Here is a 21,204-nt window from a genome sequence, read left to right as displayed (position 1 = left end):
GCAATGGTGAATTAGTTTCGGCTGTATAACAAAGTGAATCAGCTATACATATACATATATCCCCATATCTCCTCCCTCTTGTGTCTCTATCCCACCCTCCCTATTCCACCCCCTAGGTGGACACAAAACACCAAGCTAATCTCCCTGTGCTATGTGGCTGCTTCCCACTAGCTATCCATTTTACATTTGGTAGTGGACATATGTCCATGCCACTCTCTCACTTCGTCTCAGTTTACCGTTCCCCTTCCCTGTGTCAAGTCCATTCTCTACATCTGCATCTTTATTCCTGTCCTGCCCCTAGTTTCTTCAGAACCATTTTTAAATTTTTTTAGATTCCATATATAGGTGTTAGCATAAGGTATTTGTTTTTCTCTTTCTGACTTACTTCATTCTGTATGACAGACTCTAGGTCCATCCACCTCACTACAAATAACTCAATTTCGTTTCTTTATATGGCTGAGTAATATTCCATTGTATATATGTGCCACATCTTCTTTATCCATTCATCTGTCGATGGACACTTAGGCTGCATCCATATCCTGGCTACTGTAAATAGAGCTGCAATGAACATTGTGGTACATGACTCTTTTTGTTTTGTTTTTTGTTGTTGTTTTTTTAAACATTTTTATTGGAGTATAATTGCTTTACAATGCTGTGTTAGTTTCTGCTTTATAACAAAGTGAATCAATTATACATATACATATATCCAAATATCTCTTCCCTCTTGCATTTCTCTCCCTCACACCCTCCCTATCCCACCCTTCTAGCTGGTCACAAAGCATTAAGCGGATCTCCCTGTGCTATGTGGCTGCTTCCCACTAGCTATCTATTTTACATTTGGCAGTGTATATATGTCCATATATACACTACCACTCTCTCACTTTGTCCCAGCTTACCCTTCCCCCTCCCCATGTCCTCACATCCATTCTCCAGTAGGTCTGCATCTTTATTCCCACATGACTCTTTTTGAATTATGGTTTTCTCAGGGTATATGCCCAGTAATGGGATTGCTGGGTCGTATGGTAGTTCTATTTTTAGTTTTTTAAGAAACCTCCATACTGTTCTCCATAGTGGCTATATCAATTTACATTCCCACCAACAGTGCAAGAGGGTTCCCTTTTCTCCGCACCCTCTTCAACATTTATTGTTTGTAGATGTTTTGATGATGGCCATTCTGACTGGTGTGAGGTGATACCTCACTGTAGTTTTGATTTGCATTTCTTTAATGATTAGTGATGTTGAGCATCCTTTCATGTGTTTGTTGACAATTTGTATATCTTCTTTGGAGAAAGGTCTGTTTAGGTCTTCTGTCCAATTTTGGATGTGGTTATTTGTTTTTTTGATATTGAGCTGCATGAGCTGCTTGTATATTTTGGAGATTAATCCTTTGTCAGTTGCTTCATTTGCAAATATTTTCTCCCATTCTGAGGGTTGTCTTTTCGTCTTGTTTATGGTTTCCTTTGCTGTGCAAAAGCTTTTAAGTTTCATTAGGTCCCATTTGTTTATTTTTGGTTTTATTTCCATTTCTCTAGGAGGTGGGTCAGACAGGATCTTGCTGTGATTTATGTCATAAAGTGTTCTGCCTATGTTTTCCTCTAAGAGTTTTATAGTGTCTGGTCTTACATTTAGGTCTTTAACCCATTTTGAGTTTATTTTGTGTATGGTGTTAGGGAGTGTTCTAATTTCATTCTTTTACATGTAGCTGTCCAGTTTTCCCAGCACCACGTATTGAAGAGACTGTCTTTTTTCCATTGTGTATTCTTGCCTCCTTTGTTGTAGCTTATGTGACCACAGGTGCATGGGTTTATCTCTGGGCTTTCTGTTTGTTCCATTGATCTATAGTTCTGTTTTTGTGCCAGTACCACACTGTCTTGATTACTGTCACTTTGTAGTATAGTCTGAAGTCAGGGAGCCTGATTCCTCCAGTTCCATATTTCTTTCTCAAGATTGCTTTGGCTATTCGGGATCTTTTGTATTTCCATACAAATTGTGATATTTTTTGTTCTAGTTCTGTGAAAAATGCCATTGCTAATTTGATGAGGATTACACTGAATCTATAGATTGATTTGGGTAGTAGAGTCATTTTCACAATGTTGATTCTCCAACCCAAGAACATGGTATATCCCTCCATCTGTTTTGTATCATCTTTAATTTCTTTCATCAGTGTCTTATAGTTTTCTGCATACAGGTCTTTTGTTTCCTTAGGTATATTTATTCCTAGGTATTTTATTCTTTTTGTTGCAATGGTAAATGGGAGTGTTTCCTTAATTTCTTTTTCAGGTTTTTCATCATTACTGTATAGGAATGCAAGAGATTTCTGTGCCTTAATTTTATATCCTGCTACTTAACAAATTCATTGATTAGCTCTAGTAGTTTTCTGGTAGCATCTTTAGGATTCTCTATGTATAGTATCATGTCATCTGCAAACAGTGACAGTTTTACTTCTTCTTTTCTGATTTGTATTCCTTTTATTTATTTTTCTTCTCTAATTGCTGTGGCTAAAAATTCCAAAACTATGTTGAATAAAAGTGGTGATGGGGGTCACCTTGTCTTGTTCCTGATCTTAGTGGAAATAGTTTCAGTTTTTCACCATTGAGGACAATGTTGCCTGTGGGCTTGTCCTATATGGCCTTTATTACATTGAGGTAAGTTCCCTCTATGCCTACTTTCTGGAGGGTTTTTATCATAATTGGGTGTTGAATTTTGTTGAAATCTTTTTCTGCATCTATTGAGGTGATCATATGGTTTTTCTCCTTCAGTTTTTTAATATGGTTTATAACACTGATTGATTTGTGTATATTAAAGAATCCTTGCATTCCTGGGATAAAACCCACTTGATCATGGTGTATGAACCTTTCAATGTGCTGTTGGATTCTGTTTGCTAGTATTTTGTTGAGGATTTCTGCATCTATATTCATCAGTGTTGTTTGCCTGTAATTTTCTTTGTTTGTGACATCTTTGTCTGGTTTTGGCATCAGGGTGATGGTGGCCTCGTAGAATGTGTTTGGGAGTGTTCCTCCCTCTGCTATATTTTGGAAGAGCTTGAGAAGGATAGGTGTTAGCTCTTCTCTAAATGTTTGATAGAATTCACCTGTGAAGCCATCTGGTCATGAACTTTTGTTTGTTGGAAGATTTTTAATCACAGTTTCAATTTCAGTGCTTGTGATTTGTCTCTTTCCCCATGAGTTTTTAACTGTCATCTTTATTGTTCATTCATTTCTGTCTCTGGCAAATTTCTTGTAAAGTTATTTTTAAGATTACATATGAAGAAAAGCATGGCATACAAGAGAATACAGTTGTAAATTTGATAGTTCCTTTCCTTGAACATGAAACTAGATTTATTTTTAATGTGATGACTTTCACAGCCTTCAACTTTATCATAAAAGATTGCATATTTTATGTCATACCACTTAGCATCCAGCATACGAGTAAATAAACTTTGTTTTGGAAATAAAACTTTTTACTAAGGAGTTTTAGAGCCACAGAGTCTCTGTTCTCATCACAACAGATTAGCCAATCCTCACAATTGATCTCTCTCTGGAGATCAATATATATATATATATATACACACACACACACACATATATACATATATTTATATTATATATAAAGATCTAGAGATATATAGCATATTTATATATAGAATATTTATATTATAAATATATATTTATATATAGAATAGTTGTACATATGTTTATATATATTTATATATATAACAAAGAACTACCAAAAAAGTAATTTAGGGGTATAGAAATTGTAGCTAGCTACCATACTCTAAAAATGTGGGGTTTGGGACTTCCCTGGTGGCACAGTGGTTGAGAATCCGCCTGCCGATGCAGGGGACACAGGTTCGTGCCCTGGTCCGCGAAGATCCCACGTGCTGCGGAATGGCTGAGCCCGTGAGCCATGGCCGCTGAGCCTGCACGTCCGGAGCCTGTGCTCCTCAACGGTAGAGGCCACAACAGTGAGAGGCCCGCGTACCGAAAAAAAAAAAAAATGTGGGGTTTATAATTTTCTGCCTCTATAATCATATATGTTCTGTAAATGGCTTTACCCTGAGATAATCGCAACCATACAGAATTCTGCAAATTGAGATGAAACATGGCCTGGAGGGAGGAAAATAGCAAGAAATATGCAAAAGGCAAATGGGCATTTTAAGAAATTACTCAAAAACAACAGAAGAAAGATTCTGGCAAATAATTCCCCATAGTCTCAAAAATTACAGACAATATGATTTTATAGTGATTTGAAAACATCAAAGAAGAAATTAAAAGGTCCAGAGACAGGTTATTAGAAAACAGAAGAAAGTGAAAAGTTTGCTATGCTGATATAAATTTAAAATAAGAATATTGCAACAAAAGTCAAATGAGGGGGGAGAGAGAAGCAGTATAAATAAAAGAACTATGAAAATATAAAATTAAAAGTAAAATAAGGAAATGTAACAAAGTAAATCTAATATCTACATAATTGACGTTTCTGAGATAGAAAAGAAAAGAAATTAGGAAAAAAAGTGCTAAATATATTATTTTTCTTACCTAAAGAAAGATTTAAACCTGTCTTGAAAGTATCCATTGTCCCCATTCCCAATTTTCCTACTTTACATAAACTTTTTTATTTTCTTTTTCAGACAATAACATTTTCTCAGAATATAAATTATGAGGCAGTAGATGATTATTTCAAGTTGCAGTAAGTAAGACTTTTAAAAGAGCCTACTCAATATTAAATATGCTACTCAGGTTACTGATTTATATGTATTCTTTTATTTAAATGACCTCATATCCTTTTAAATATCCAGATTTCAAATTCCTTTAAATGTCTGGAAAGATGTGAAAATGGTATTCTGTATAAAAATGTAAAATACTCCTTTAATTAAATGAAAACATGACCTATCTGATGGTGCTATTCATCCAACTGAAGGTGCAAAAAACACCAGGCTATTTCTGAATTCAATAATTTTTGAGCACCTTTTATCATTCATTCCCATCCCGAAGTCTTTACATATTATCCTTAAGCAAAAACTAGAACTCTAATCCCAAAAAGTCTTTAATTATGAGTAGAGTCAGATAAAACACCATCTCTGAATCTTGGAATAAGGTAGCACCTAAACACTTAATTTCTGGAGGAAGGTAACCAACATGGAATTGTATCTTAAGGCATTAGGTTATCATTATGTCCCGACTCAATATGTTTTCTGGAAAGATAGCATTGTTCTTCTAAGGAAAAGTTCATTTTTCTTTAGGCTGCTACTCCACATGAGTTTGAATACCCACTCCATGCCAAGCACTCTAGGTGCTCAAAACACATGGTGAACAAGAAAGATAGAGTACTGTTGTCGTGAGACATATCTCTAGTGAGAGAAGAGAAGAAACAAGTAATCAAGTAAATAAACAAGATGGTCCCAAATAATTATAAGTGCTATTAAGAAAAATAAAGCAGAAAGAAGCAGTAGAGAGTGACCAGGAAGTGTAAGGAAAAATGCTACTTTAGACACAGTAGTCAAGAGAGGCTCAATACATCCCTTCCTCCCTAACTCACCAACTTTTCTCTTGATTCTTCTAATGTTGTGGGTTCCTTTGGATATTGTTGGTTTTGTGGATATTTACTCAGAATTCTGTTGCTGTACAATATATATCAAATTGCCCAGGATACTTTAGGTCAGTCCGAGACTTGAGAAAAAATACCAAAAGCTTTGAAATCAGCCATGGCAGAAAAAAAAATAAAAATCTACCTATAAGTAAAATTATGTAGAAAATTGAAGATGCAATATTTACTTTGGTGTCCTTTTCTTACAGATCTATACTATATTACTGAATATATCAACTCAAAGTTTCCATCAATTTGGGGAAAAAAGCCATAGCTGGCATAATTATAAGATGCTTCCTGTTTTCAAAGGTGTTAAAGGAAATAAAAAATGTATCTTAGAGTTGATGAAATATGGTACAGTGATTTAAAAATATAAAAATGTGCTATTTGTATCCTCACTTATTTAGTACATTTTATATCTAATATATGATAAATATTAAAATATAATGAATATTGGAAGGAAAAGAACATTTGTTTGTGGTTAGTGTGTTTGTGGGGTTTTTTTCCCAAATTTTTCAAAAAGTAAAAACCTTACTAGGGGCAGGGAAGGAATAATACTTTCGATTTTTTTTCTTCTGTAATTTTTGAGCCTTCCTATTTTGCCTGAGCACAAAATTATTCACTTGCATTTCATAATCTACAAAGGCATTATGTCTGATCTCTCTTTTGCTTCCAGTCAGATCATATTATGCAGCATAATGTGGCTCAGAAAACTAACTTCATAACTTAATATCTATTGTTCCAAAAGCATTATCAATAGGAGGAAAAAATCTGTAGAGGCTAGAGAAGGAAACTGTGCAATGGCTACGGCCTTGTAATACTGTCAGGAAGCAGGGCAAGATGTCAGCAGCAAAGCCCCATCCTCAGGAGACTGAGGGTGTGAATGAAACAGAGGGCTTGAAATGCTGATAGAAACTCATTTTTATTTCCTTTTGTGCCTATCCTATGCTGGCTAAAATATGGGATACCATGAGTTGGGAGTGACTTTAGGATATGACCACAATGCATCTTAGCAGAAACTGCGAACCGTCACCACAACCACCACCAGGCCTCTAGAATTCCTCATGAGTGGGGGGGGGGGGGAGGTGGCAGTTCAATCACAACATATTAATGGGACTTTTCATCTGTTCTGCACAAAGGCACACTCATGGCTACCTCCCTTGTGATTCTATAATCTCCTGTACGTGTTGTTTCTCCTAGATACCAGAACACAGGTCTTCTGCTTGTTCACATTAGACCTAGTGAACATGCAAAAACGTGTCCAGTCTCCCAAAAGGTAAGTGACATTGGTAGAAAACGGAAAATTTTACTTCAATAATACATGGGTGGTAAAACTAAATAGTACATATTAACTCCATTCAATACCACTCCCCCTAATATGTAGCAACATTTTGTAATGTTTCACTGTAGAGAGAGCATAATTTTACTTTGGAAAAGGTTAGATTACTGCCCTCCATGAGTTTACCATCGGAATATAAATGCTTACAAAGATGTAAAATTATTAGTTTTTGAACATAAATAAAATTGTGTAGAGGAAAACTGAAATTAATAAGAACAGCTAAAGTTGGATATGGTTTGTCAGAGAAGACTGCCAGTCATATCCATATTTATGCTATGTTTATTTATTTTAAAAATTGGATCGGGCTTCCCTGGTGGCGCAGTGGTTGAGAGTCCGCCCTCCAATGCAGGGGATGCGAGTTCGTGCCCCGGTCTGGGAAGGTCCCACATGCCACGGAGCGGCTGGGCCCGTGAGCCATGGCCACTGAGCCTGCGCGTCCGGAGCCTGTGCTCCACAACGGGAGAGGCCACAACAGTGAGAGGCCCGTGTACAGCAAAAAAAAAAAAAAAAAATTGGATCATTTCTTCATTCAAAAAATTTTATTGTGTGCCTACCACGTTTCTATGTTTCAGTCTGTGTGCTAAGTAATGGGAGTTACAAAGATGAAAAGAGTCTCTTCCAAAGGGGAAAACATAAACTAGTGTAAAAGAATGTGAGATATACAGTTACCAAATAGCCCAGAGAACAAAGTAAGCAATTTTGATTGGGAGGGGAAAGGTGAAAAGAAGGTGATGTGTAAAATGATTGTTGAAGAGTAAGTAGAAGTTGAGCAGGAAGAGGCATATACAAAAGCACAGCAATGTGATATAGCAGTGGGGTGTTCAGGCAATCACCCACCACCACCTCCTTTGAGTCTTTGTTCCACACTGAGGGATGCCTCCTCTCTTTATTCCTTCTCATTCCAACTAATAATCAATAAACATATATTGAGCGCCCACTATATATCAGGCATAGCACAATGGGGAATACCTACATGAAGAATTCAAAGTTAAATGAGACATAGTCCCTGCTCTTCAGGACCCCAGCACCAAGAACCTCTTCCTACCAGGGCAAGGTTCCATGAATTTAAATGTATTTATTTGGCTGCACCAGGTCTCAGTTGCAACACACAGGATCTTCATCGATGCGTGCAGGATCTTCATTGCATGTGGGATCTTTTCAGTTGCGGCATGGGAACTCTTAGTTGCAACATGTGGGATCTAGTTCCCTGACCAGAGACCAAACCCAGGCCCCCTACACTGGGAGCACATAGTCTTAGCCACTGGACCACCAGGGAAGTCCCAAGGTTCCATGAATTTAAAGGGAGCCTTGAACTGAGGCAAACGTGATCCATCCTTGAGCACTGCTGACACACACTGCTTCCCCAGGAAATTGCCTGCAGGTACATACTGACCACTCCCCCTGTTTATCCACCATGCTGCCTACCCAGCTTAATTCTGCTGAGGAGGCAAAAAAAACAGCAACCTAGCGAGTTCCTGCCTCAGACTTGGTCTGCATTTTCTATCTTCAGCTCCTCGACTGCTCTACCGTATTCCATATAAGATGCCTTCCTGAAGCACCGTGGTTTCCTCCATCTTTTTCCTGTCTAATTTATAGATTTGTTAGGGATCCTCATTCACCATATCCTGCCCAGCCCAGGCATTACAAAAGCATGTTAACCTAACCTGAGTTCAAATCCAAGCTCTACCACCTACTGGCTTCAAGAAGCTCCTAAACACTCAGTCTCAGCTGCCTCATTTGTAAAAGGGGAAATATAATATCCATCTCACAGTAGTTATCTACTTTGTTGAGAGTATTAAATAAGATTATTTGTGTAAAATTCCCAGAATGATACCTGTCACAGAGTAATTATCTAATATCACTGGTTTCTTCCTTGGCACACCCCAAGACATGGACCGTTCAAATCCAGCCACCATCTGTGCCCATTTCAGGTAGTTTGTATTGACCCACCCACTGAAATAGAATGGAGAGTATGCCATATAGTAGAAGATAATGGACTATGCCATAGCCCTTTGGCAACAGGAAAATGTGGCCTTGTGGAGGTAGGTCCTCTAGCTAGCCAAGAAAATAAAAACCTGTACACAACTACAAGGTATGCTCTCAATCACAGGGACCCTTCTTTGTGCTCCTATCCCCACTGGTAAGCAAGTCATCGGCCTCCCGGATAAATATTATAGACAGAGGGCCCACAGACTTCTTCTCTAGTTGGATGAAGTTAAGCCCTTGTTAAACCTGCTGGACCAACTGGACCATGGACTGAGCCATTTGAACATGAGCCTGCTGTCTTTGTTACTTAGTCTTCATAGCCTGCAGCAGAGCAGCAAATAGAACTGACAGCACCAACAGGGCTGCATCTCAGTTTTTTAACTGTACACCAAGAACCAGAATGCAATGAGGCCACCCTAGTAAACCAGTCCTCAGAGGGTGTTAGTAATTCCTTCCAAGATGAAGTTTCCCAGGGACAGATGACTACACTCTGTCTAATATATTGTCTACCAACATTTCTGTGTTGAAGGCCTTTAGAATTCCTGTCTCAGTTCAGTTGTTCTGTCCAGTTCGAGGGAATACGCTGTGTCTGATTCTGAGCTAAGGCAGAAACAGTTTTGCCTGTCTCTGTACTTAAGAGAATAACATTAAATAAAGAAAACTACTACATTCATTGTTTTCATTTGGGCTATATGTCAGAATTTCTCTGTTAGGTTTCCTGTCCCAAGGAAAATGTGTCAGCCCTCCAGCAGTGGGTACCCTACAAAACAGTCTTATTCATACTTCCCACATTCTGTACCCATGCTCCTGTTCCAGAGCCACCTGCAGGTCAACTCATGTATTTTAATCTGAGTCATGGTTGTTAATTCTGAGACTAGGAATGATTTCTGTGAACTAAGACCCATAAAAGAAGAGATGTTACAAATAAGATCATCAAGTGATGGCGTGTCCTAACTATGAAAAACTTGAGGACCTCAGCCAATCATGTACCATATATGGATAATTTAGTAAAGATAAAGGGCAGACACATGTTTCTAAACACATTTGATGGGAAAAGATTTAATAATGATGGACAGCAAGGACTGTGGGTAGAGTTGTTGAGAGAACAAATCAGGTCCTATGGGTGAGGTCAGATACTTCAAGAAATAAAATCCATGAACTCCTGCTGTGGAGCATGCCTTTCAAATGAAGACTGAAAGCTCCTGGCTTAGCAGGTGCAATTCTTTAAATCCATCAAGCTTGGCTGGACATCATTCTCTAACCCCAGCCTCCTGATCCCCAAGGGTGTTTTTAGATTTGCCTTGTGGAAATATGCAACATACAGGACATGTTTAAAACAGAAGGCAAGTATCTAAATCCCAATTAGAAAGCCTGGGGTGGGGGTTGGAGAGGTGGGCAGGGTAGACAGTAGTGAGTAAGGTGTCCTGGAGCCAGGTAGAAATATAGGTAGCTTATCCCAGTTGAGGAAGAACCAGGACCCTGACTCTAAAAAGAAGTCAAATTCGTGTTTCCATAACATCTTACAGAAAAACCTGGATGAATTTTTTGGCCCACTCACTATTACAGAAACCTGCCATGTGAGTCAGGTGCAAGCTGGAACTACAGAGTTGATAGTCATGGTTGCAGAGGTAGTAGTGAGCGATCACATCAAAGTAAGAAAGCAGAGACCCAACCTTTGGGCCTTGTGAGCAGTAAGGGTGAAAGGAAGCAAAGAAAGAAAAAAGTGATCGAAGAAGGAGGAAAACAGCACAGAGCAGTATAACAAAACTCTACATTTAAAAGGTTATTTCAAATCTAAAATGTAATTGCTTTTAGCTGTAGTAATATTCTAGATCATGTGAATTAGAACCACTAAACTCATCACCTAAATTACTTTACTTTAGGTGTTCCAAATATCTGTTGGCTGTGATGCTAATAAATTCATTGCTGTTAAAGGGCAAGTATATTTGCATTTGACTTGTCTTATTCTTTATGTTTAAAAACGAATGGTGAACTATACGGTAATTACTAGCAATAATATTAGCCCAATGACTGACATGTCCATATGAAATCCATTCATTATAAGTTGATAATTTGTCCAAACCTGACTTGTTTGAACTTTTTTGCCAAGTCAAATATTACATTTGAATCATATTCAAATATTACATTTGGATCAGACAGACTTAACCTCTATCTCCATTACCAGCATTTTTCTCTACCTTCCCTTTTCATAAGCCAGTTTCCATCCTTTGCATTACCTCCCTCAGCTCTTCAGTGTACAACTCATTTCCAGAGAAATGAGAGGGAGAAAAACTTACCTCTGTTGTCCATCCTACTCAAACCAGTTATAATTTCATTTCTGTCAGAGAACTGCTTGTAACCACAAGAGAGAAGCCTCAGTTTCCTGCACCTTTTTCCATGAGAAAGTTTTTTAGAGCAAACCTAACAGAACCACAAGTGTTTCCTTCAGAGAATCCCAAGGTGTGACTTTTATTGATTTTTACTATGGTTCACAATGAAGCACACTGGAACTTGTGTCATCCACAGCTCTTTCTTCTGCATGGGAGAGAATAAAGGTCAGCATACACAAATCTGTTTAACTGAGGTGGAATGTATAATGGAGACAAAAATGTATTGAAATTCATTTCCTGTGGTTAGGGTGAGGGTGGGGTAACATTGACTCTTATCTGAATCTATTTATGAAGTGGCTTGCTCTCATCCAAAACAAAGGTCTATTCATCTGTCATTCTAATAAGCTTTTGAGTAGTAAATTGTTAAAATCAGTTGCCGGACAGATAATTAAATATTCCCATCTCATTCAGCAAGGAATTTGCATTTCCCGTAAGTCCTTTTCCAGAAAACACAAAGGCTAACGGAATTAAACAGCCTATAGCATCTTATTTCTGGGATGGTCTACATCCTTGCTCCTTAGAGTATAAACTATGGACCAGCAGTGGCATCACCTGGGAACTTATTAGAAATGCAGAATCTCAGGCCTCACCTCGTACCTGCTGAGTCAGAATCTCTGTTTTAACAAAATTTCCAAGATTAGTAGGGCCATTAAAATTTGAGAATAACTGCTCTAAGCAACATGTTACCAAAATCAATTCCCAGTACCCCTGCATGCAGTATCATTGCATGAAGATTTCCTTCTTCAGTGAGATGCAAAACAGCTTGAATCAATCTGTTTCTGGGAAGGTTTAGAGAGCAATTGTCAAACTAGGTTGCTCGCCAGAATCACCTGGAGAGCATGTCTGAAAACACAGATTTCAGGACCTCTTTCCAGATCTCTCAGTCAATGACCCACTGCTCTGGAACTCTAAAAATGACCCTAATTTCTTGGATTCAGGTTGTGGTTGGTCTAAGTTTTCACAATCAGCAAAGGATACCTATGGGGCCAATGATACTTCTGACAGGAGAGTTGTCACTGAAGGAGGGCATCTCTTGGGGTCTAATTTGAATTCAGGGTGGGAGGTGGTCCTAGTCTTCCAATATCTATATAAACACAGCAGTGACTGGGGTTCCTTCTGAGTCACACTGGAAGCAGCCAGCAAAAATGGTCAAATGAATAATTTAACTTACTAAAAACTCTATCATTTTATAGACCATGATAGCCTTATGTCTGCATAAACCCTAACTAGAAATTATGTGAATTCTTAAAATAGATCCTTACCTGTGCAACTGAGTCTCTAGTAGCAATTAGAACTCTGTGTTTTAAAAAATTATTAAGAATGAAACAGTCCAAAGAAATTTGTCTTTACTTTGATGGATTTTCTACAAATTTTCACATGTATCAAATATAAGAGATAAATCAGTATATTTCAAATTCTGGTACATTCAGAAACATTTGTGAAGCTGAGTTTTAAAAATAGAAATGCTAGGACTACACACCAACCCCAAAGATTCTAATTCAATAAGTGATGATTCTGTGATACTTTCGAGTTCAAGAATCACTGAGTTAAATGATTAAATGTTTGTGCTAGTAAGTAAGGAATGATGATATTACAACTTCAATATGTTTTATTTTTTGTAGATTTGATAAAAAAGAATGCCTTCAGCATGATTTTTTTTACATCATTGAAAAGTAAGAAGTATTTTTTAACATAAACATTGAGTTTTATATTAACGTAGTATCAATAATTTAGAATCAGTATTTATTCCTATTATCATCAGTCTTTTCTGATATATACATTTATTGCTATAAATTTACCTCTAGGCACTGATTTTGCTGCACCTCACAAATTTTGATAAGTTGTGTTTTCATTTAGTTGAACATATTTTCTAACTTCTCTTAAGATTTTGTCTTTGATCTGTGTGTTATTTAGAAGTATGTTGTTTAATCTCCACATATTTTAGGAGTATTTTGTAATTATGGTTATCTGTTTGACTTTTGTGATACCTCTTTACCCAAACAAAGTAGTGGTTTTAATTTTTAAGTTTGAGAAGAGGAAAGATTCTAAGTAATGAAAGTGTCTTTTTACAGGTCATATCTGAGGGATCGACCATCTAAACACTTGGTAAGAAAACTATAATTTTGTCAATCAGCCAAATATAGAAAATAACTAAAGCATTTTTCCTTTTCCAGAGAGTAAAATATAATTGGGAAAAATATGGCTGCCCACTGAGAGTTGATTTCAGAGAAAAGTTTCACCCTGTGGTTCAACTGTAAGTATATTCTCACTAAAAATTTTAACTTAGTTTGAAAGTTTCAAAATAAAAGTATGAAAAGAAGCCTAATTAATCATGCATTTAATAATAAATATTTTTGAGCACCCAAATATATGCAACACTAGGTTTTCAGTACTAGTTATGGAAAGTTGGATGGTCCATGGTCCCTGCATGTTGAGGGAGATTACAATTTAGAAGTTGAGACATAAGTAGGTAAGAGAGCTGAGACTCCTCTCATGGATGCAGACAGTCTCCTAACCCCTGCTTTATCCTCTCTAAATCTCTCCCCAACCTTCAGCGCCCCTCCCTGTTATAGGAACTATCTCCCCCTGGTGACATATGACTTTTCTTTCCATGTGCCAATAATAACTGAATGCTCGCAAAGAGAGAAACTAGATTACTAATAAGGAATAGTACGTGGGGAGATTTCAAAAATATTATCTCTAACTTAATTTTTATAAATAATGTTTCATAAAAAAAATGAATAAAATGCTACAAGGAAGGCTTTTCCAAGTGATTTTGTGCTAGTTTGCTTGCTTCTCTGACTTTATTCTAGATTTATGATTATAAAAAAGTTACAAAGCTTGTTACAAAATTAAAAATATAGAAAAATATGAGACAAGTGACCTAGGTTTCTATTTTTTTTTTTTTTGCTATTATAAACAAAATTGTGGTGAATATCCATTTATATAAATGTATGGACATTAGTCCAGATATGCCATGAGGATAAATTACTGGATAATTTATCCAGTAAATTTGTCCAGTAAATTTATCCTCATGGCAGAGGATAATTACTGCCATGAGGATAAATTACTGGAAGTGAAATTCCTATGAGCAAAACATCAAAATTTTAGTCAATGCTTTCAGCTTTTGGGGCCCTCAGGCTGAAGACAGCTTCTGAGATCTCTTAGGGTGTGTAGGTGTGAAGTAATGAATCAGGCACTCCAATTTAGTTTTGCCATCAGAGCTTTCCCTGTTGGAATCCAGAAGGCCTCTGCCAGCACGTACTGCCCCTCACTTCTCATCTATGACAGTTCTAAGATTCTGTGCTCTGCCCTAACCCTCTTATGTTACCCTTCTACAATCCCTCTGTCATGGGTTCTCTGAGCAATCAGGCTAATCTGCTATCTTCTTTAGTTTCAATCTTCTAGACATCTAATCATGCCACTTCTTTTCTTGGGCACCCTAGGCACTCCTTCCCCTGCTGAGACCTAGTTTTTTTCTTTGTTTTTTTTGTTTGTTTTATCTAGTGCCTAATCCTCCAGTGGTAAAAAAAATCTCAATGTTCTCTCTCAGAGAAGTGCACTCTTCAGTTCATATCATCATTATTAAACACCTACTTTGCACCAATTACTGTGCTAGGTACTGGGAATTCAAAAATGACTAACCCAGAATTTCTGCTCTCAAGAGCTCAAGAGTCTGATAAATTAGATATGAACTGATATGCTAAATGGAACAATAGAAAGAAATGACATGGGTGGTTGGTATTGAAACTGAAAAGAAAAGAATCCAACTCAGCTATAAAAGGGAGAGGGGCTCTGGAAAGTGTTCCCAGAGCATTTGAGCTGAGTCACTGAGTCTTAAATTATAACGAATATCTAGCTGAAGGCAGAGAAGAGAAGGAGAAGTGGGGAAGGTAAAAGGGAACTCCAGTGAGTAAGCCTTTCGAGTAAAAATGATAGTTAGAGGAAGAAATTTCATAGTTCAAATGGTATAATGTTATCAGAGCACATAGTGAGGCATCATGTATCAGTAGAAAAGGCTGGGAAACTAACTAGGTAGAGTCCAGCTCATGGAAGACTTTCTATCCATTCTTATGGTAGAGTGGCATGATTAAATATTTGCTTTAGCTAGTTCTCTCTGGAAGAAGTATAGAAGATGAATTTCAGGGAAACATGTCTAAGTAAGGAGACCAGGTAGTAAACTGTACTGGTAGTCCAGGGAGGAAAAAAAAACAAATGACTGAGATAGCAACAAAGACAAAAAAGAGGAATCACTTATGAGAAAATTACTCATAGTGACAGGCAGGGCTTGATAATTGATAGATGTGAGTGATGAGGGAAAGAGAGAATGAGGAAGATGAATGAGTCAAAGGTAATATCAATCAGGAGAGATTTTCTGCAAACTTCTACTACTGTTATCTATCCATCTTCAAGCATCTGTGCCCATTAACTCTGTCTGTCTTCCTGTCACCATAGATAAAGTATATGGGTATCTAAGGCCTGTCCCTCCATTTGTGAACTGGATACCTACACCCTTTCCTAATTAAAACCACTGTTCCTGAAATTGCCCCCTCTTTCTCCTGCATCATCAACTTTACCCTGTCTACTGGATCATCATACAAATATGCAATTCTTTCCGTCACCAAAACCAAAACCTAAACCAAAACAAAAACCCTCTCTTGACCCCACTACCCCTCTCGCTACTATACTCACTGTCACCAGCTCTTCTCCTATCCTCTCCCAAATCTTTCTCAGTCAGGATTTTACCCCCACCACTCCATTGGCACTGCTAGCCAATGTGACCAACAGCCTTGGCCTCCGTATTGCTAAACTTAGTGGTCAATTCTCAGGTCTCATCTTACTTGATCTCATTAACAAGAATTGACAGTTGATTATTTCCTCCTACTTGAAATATTTTCCTTATTGGGTTTCCAGGATATCACATTTTCCTACTTTTCCTGCTACCTCACTGATAGCTCCTCCTTAATTTCTTAGTTTCTCCTTTTCTCCATGACTTCTTAATGTTGGAATGCCCCAAGGCTCAAAGCTTTCTTTTCTTTTCTCCACTTCAACTTTCTCTTTCAGTGATGCCATCCAGTCTCATGGACTCGAATGTCTCAATATATTGATAAACCCCAAAACTGTATCTTCAGCCTGAATATCCTCCATTGTATTAGTCAAATACGGCTAGGCTATGCTGCAGTAAAAAACCCTGGCATCTCTGTGCTTAACCTTTTTCATGTCATAGTCTGACATATTTCGTACCTACATCATCTTGACACGGCCTCCTAGACTACCACTCTGAAAGGGGAAAACTGGGAAAAAAAAAAAAAGACTAGAGGATTTCCTGGGATATCTTAAAGGGTTGGGCCTAGAAGTGGTTTACATCATTTCCACCCACATCCAATTATCTGGAACCTAATGCCATAGCCCTAATCTAACTCCAAGGTGGGCTAGAAAATGTAAACAGGCACAGGGTTATTTGGTGAGCACTAACAGTGTCTGCAAAACTCTTGAACTCCAGACCCATAAATCCACATAGATGTTGAATACATAAATCACTTTTCTACTTAGATATTGCCTAGATATATCAAACAACCTGTTCAAAACTGAACTCCTGATCTTACCCTCAAAATCTGCTCCATCAATAGCATTCCTCATTTCAACTGATATCAACCCTATCCTTCTGGCTGTTTGGGTCAAACTTTGGAATCACCCCAGCCACTCTTCCTTTTATATCTTTCATTCAATACATCAGTAAATCCTATTGGCTCTATCTTCAAGATACCTACAGAATCTATTTGTCACCACTTGAACTGCTAACACCCTGATCCAAGCCATCACTACTTGCCTGGATTATTAAAATAGCCTTTCTGTTGGTCTCCCTGCTTCCACCCTTGCATCTCTATAGCAGCAACAGTGAATCATTTAAAATGGTTAGAGCACATCACTCCTAAGCTCAAAATGTATAATCACTGAGTAAAAGCCAAGTCGTTACTCTGATTTACAAAGCTCTATGTGATCTGCTGTCCCTGTTACCTTTCTCCTGATGAGCTTCACCTCACTTACTCCATTCTACTCACTTGGCCTCCTTATTGTCCCTCAGGTAAGCCAAGCAGATTCCCACCTCAGGGCCATTGTACCTGCTGCTTGCTGTGCCTGCAATGCTCTTTCCCCAGATGTTCACTTAGTTTGTTCTCTCACTTCCTTCAAGTCTTTGCCCAAATGTCATTTTCTTAAAGAGACTTATGCTGACTGTCATGTTTAAAATTATAAGCTGCCTCTGCACCACCTTCACTCCTCATCTGTCTTTTCTGTTCATGGTATTTATTACCAGCTAACAAATTACTTATTTAACTTGTGTATTGTCTTTTCTCCTCTACTATAATGGAAGTTCCATAGAGAAGAGCTTTTTATTTAGTTAGTTCACTGCTATATCCTCCAGCACCTAGATCACTGACTAGCATATAGTAAGCAATCAATAAATATTTGCTGAATGAACTCATGAATTTTATGTCTATGGCTTCCCTAAACTGGACAAAATTTAATACCATCAATTGTAATATAAAATAGAGAATAAAGGGTATGCTTACAGGGGAAGATGACTAGTTGATTTTTAGACATTTTGAATTTGAGTCTGTGTGACATCCAGAAGGAGATGTGCAATAAAATGTTAAACTGAAGCATCTGAAGTTCACGTAAACTGTCTGAGCTAGAGATATATTTGGAAGTCAATAAAAATTTTGTGATATTAAGAATTGTTGTGGGTGATCATAAAGAATTGTTGGGGTACATAGGAGGTCCAATTGTACCCCTCTTCCCTGACCAAATCCTGAGTGAGTTGAATAATATGGGTCAGAAGAAGAATGTTATTACTCATCACTTTTTACTGACAAAAAGTATATATTGACAGATGTAGCTTACATTTGCAGAAAGTGAACTTCCTGATACTACACCACTAATACTATACCTAAAAGGGTTAAAAAGAATCATCTCCCCAGTCACACATATTGTTGATCCACTGTTGGTCTCTCATCTTGGAGGCACTTTAAATGTATAACAAATGAGAAAAGAACATGTTATCCTACAAGAAATTCACTCATAAGAAGAAAAATGTGAAGCTAAGCCAAGCATGCCCAGCTTATTCTTTTCTAAGTTATCAATCATTTAAGTCAACCCACTTCCCAAGGGGCAAAGTGAATAGAAGAGCAAAGATAGACCAAGAATGTTATACTCATTGAGCTCCCTCCACATAAAAGGAAGTATCAAAAGTTTTGTTTCATTTTAACCGTAATATGGAAAATAAGAGTTATGAGCCAAAGATTTACGCTACTAAAAAACAAACAAAAAAAACCAATATTCAAACATGGTGAGAGGAAAAAAGAGTCTAGAAATAAGAGCCAGAAAAAAACATTCAGAGAAACACAAGGACAACATAGATAATGTGGAATTGTGGAAGCAAAGACAATAGGAATTTTTTTTCTTTGTCTTTTATTTATTTATTTATTTTGTTTTGGTTTTCTGGGTTTTTTTTTTTAACATCTTTATTGGAGTATAATTGCTTTGCAACGGTGTGTTAGTTTCTGCTTTATAACAAGTGAATCAGTTATAGCTATACATATATCCCCATATCTCTTCCCTCTTGCGTCTCCCTCCCTCCCACCCTCCCTATCCCACCCCTCTAGGTGGTCACAAAGCACCGAGGTGATCTCTCTGTGCTATGCAGCTGCTTCCCACTAGCTATCTATTTTACATTTGGTAGTGTATGTATGTCCATGCCACTCTCTCTTTGTCCCAGCTTACCCTCCCCCCTCCCCACAATAGGAATTTTTTTTTTTTTTTTTTTTTAGCAGTACGCGGGCCTCTCACTGTTGTGGCCTCTCCCGTTGCGGAGCACAGGCTCCGGACGCGCAGGCTCAGCGGCCATGGCTCACAGGCCCAGCCACTCCACGGCATGTGGGATATTCCCGGACCGGGGCACGAACCCGTGTCCCCTGCGTCAGCAGGAGGACTCTCAACAACTGCGCCACCAGTGAAGCTCACAATAGGATTTTTTAAGAAAAAATGAGTAAAAGAGTCAAATTCAGAGAGACTACTAAACCATCACCGAAAATGTCCATTGGATTTGACATTAGAATAGCATTAGTGAACTTTATAAGAGTAGTTTCTATGAAATGATGAGAACAGACAGAAGTCAGATTGCAGGGCGTTTGCAAAATCAAAGATTTTTATGTAGGGGCAAAATGTAGCCTACACTTTTTCAACTTTTGGTTGAAATTTACCTATAGAGTAAAACACAAAATCATGAGGTTTCTTTTTTTAGGATAAAAGATATCAGCATGTTTACAATTCAAGTTTACAGTTTACATGTTACAGTTGAGCTTTCTTTAATAAAGGAAGAAAAGTTTAAAATCAGTCATTCTGAATATGGTAATGCAACAGACTGAGCTCACTTGAACCACTCCCCATCCACACATAATCCTTGATAAAACATAACAAAATAGTTTATGCATAGCCAAACTTGAAAAAAAGAAAGAGCAATCTCTAGGTGTTACAAGTAAAGAGAGAACTCTAAGAATAGTCAGCTCCAGGTGATCTACTGTAGTCCAGGAATATTGATCTGGGATACTGGAAGTAGGAATTAGGAGATAGGGTTTTAAAGACTCTGTGGGGCCAGGAAGGTCTTTCATAAATCCAGGATATATGAAGACTAGAAAATTCTACTCAATGACCAGAGAAACAAGGAAGAAAGTTTTACCTGCATGAATGTGGGAAAAATATCTCCTGTAAGAATGTTAAATGTCAACCTCAGGCTGTATGTGGACAGGGATCTAAATTTAATGTATATACACAGGAAAAGACTATAGTAATAAAAATCAATAGATGAAAAAAGAAGCTTAAAAACATGTCACGTAGCCATAAAATCCCTAAGGCTCCAACAGAAGCAATTGAAAAAGTAAATCCAGTGCATAAGACTCCCACTGGAAAAATCACCACCACCAAAGAATTGTCAATAAATGTTTACCAACCATATGAGGAAATGGGAGAGTTAGAAGATAAAATAAATTGAAAGATAGGCCCAACAAAACTAAAAATAATGGAGCAATCTGAACAATACATAAAATATTGTTAAAGAAAAATAAAGAAAAAGGAAGACAAATAAAACAAACTATAACAAAAAATATGACTATGAAAAGAAAGTAGGGGGACTTCCCTGGCAGTACAGTAGTTAAGACTCCACACTCTCAGTGCAAGGGGCATGGGTTTGACCCCAGGTTGGAGAACTAAGATCCAGCATGCCACACAGTGTGGCCTAAAAAAAAAAAAAAAGAAAGAAAGAAAAGAAAGTAGGCATATTTTAAAAAGATAGAAATTCTAGATATAAAATCATAGCTATTAAATTCAAAAGTTTAGAGATGATTACAAACCACTAAAGATATGGGTAAAGAGACGGTTACAAAAAAAAAGAAAGAAAGAAAGAAAGAGAGAGACATGGAAATCAACCAGAATGCAGCACAAATAGTTAAGGAGTTATAGAAATAAGAAAGAAGTTAAGAAAAAATTGAGAAAAGAATGACAAATTCTTCTAACATGTGCCTAATAGTTTTCTCCAGAAGAAGAAATTAGAGAAAATGGGTTGGAAAGGGAAGTGAAACTCAATCAAATAAAATGTGAAAACTTTCCATAATTTATTAAAGGGCTAAGTCATCAGGGTGAAAATTGACACAAAGTCTTAAGTAACTCAAAATGAAATCATAGAACACAAAAGAAAAAGAGAAAATATTTATATGCTGCCATACAGATAAGATAGATTACCCACAATAGACTGCCACTTATATTGAGAGATTTCTTATCAGCAAAAATAGGACAAAAATAATAGAATGATATTTTCATTGATCTGAGGGAAAAGAATGTTAATCTTAGATT

The 21,204-nt window shown here is 37.4% G+C and overlaps 1 protein-coding gene across 1 annotated transcript in view; it reads left to right on the top strand.

Annotated features, from left to right (window-relative positions):
• CATSPERE (catsper channel auxiliary subunit epsilon) overlaps positions 1-21,204 on the top strand; it is a 243,606-nt gene that overhangs the window by 172,582 nt on the left and 49,820 nt on the right. The window contains exons 12-17 of the mRNA XM_027122413.1: positions 4,628-4,686; positions 6,784-6,859; positions 10,792-10,844; positions 12,921-12,971; positions 13,371-13,404; positions 13,473-13,552. Of these exons, the coding sequence (XP_026978214.1) occupies positions 4,628-4,686; positions 6,784-6,859; positions 10,792-10,844; positions 12,921-12,971; positions 13,371-13,404; positions 13,473-13,552 (353 nt within the window). The remainder of the gene's footprint in view (positions 1-4,627; positions 4,687-6,783; positions 6,860-10,791; positions 10,845-12,920; positions 12,972-13,370; positions 13,405-13,472; positions 13,553-21,204) is intronic.

Source organism: Aethalodelphis obliquidens, unplaced genomic scaffold, assembly GCF_003676395.1.
Source record: "Aethalodelphis obliquidens isolate GAN/ISIS:26980383/991018 unplaced genomic scaffold, ASM367639v1 scaffold24, whole genome shotgun sequence".
NCBI classification, from domain to species: Eukaryota; Metazoa; Chordata; class Mammalia; order Artiodactyla; family Delphinidae; genus Aethalodelphis; species Aethalodelphis obliquidens.
The sequence above is the reverse complement of the archived record's forward strand: the minus strand, read 5'-3'. Positions and strand labels throughout refer to the sequence as shown.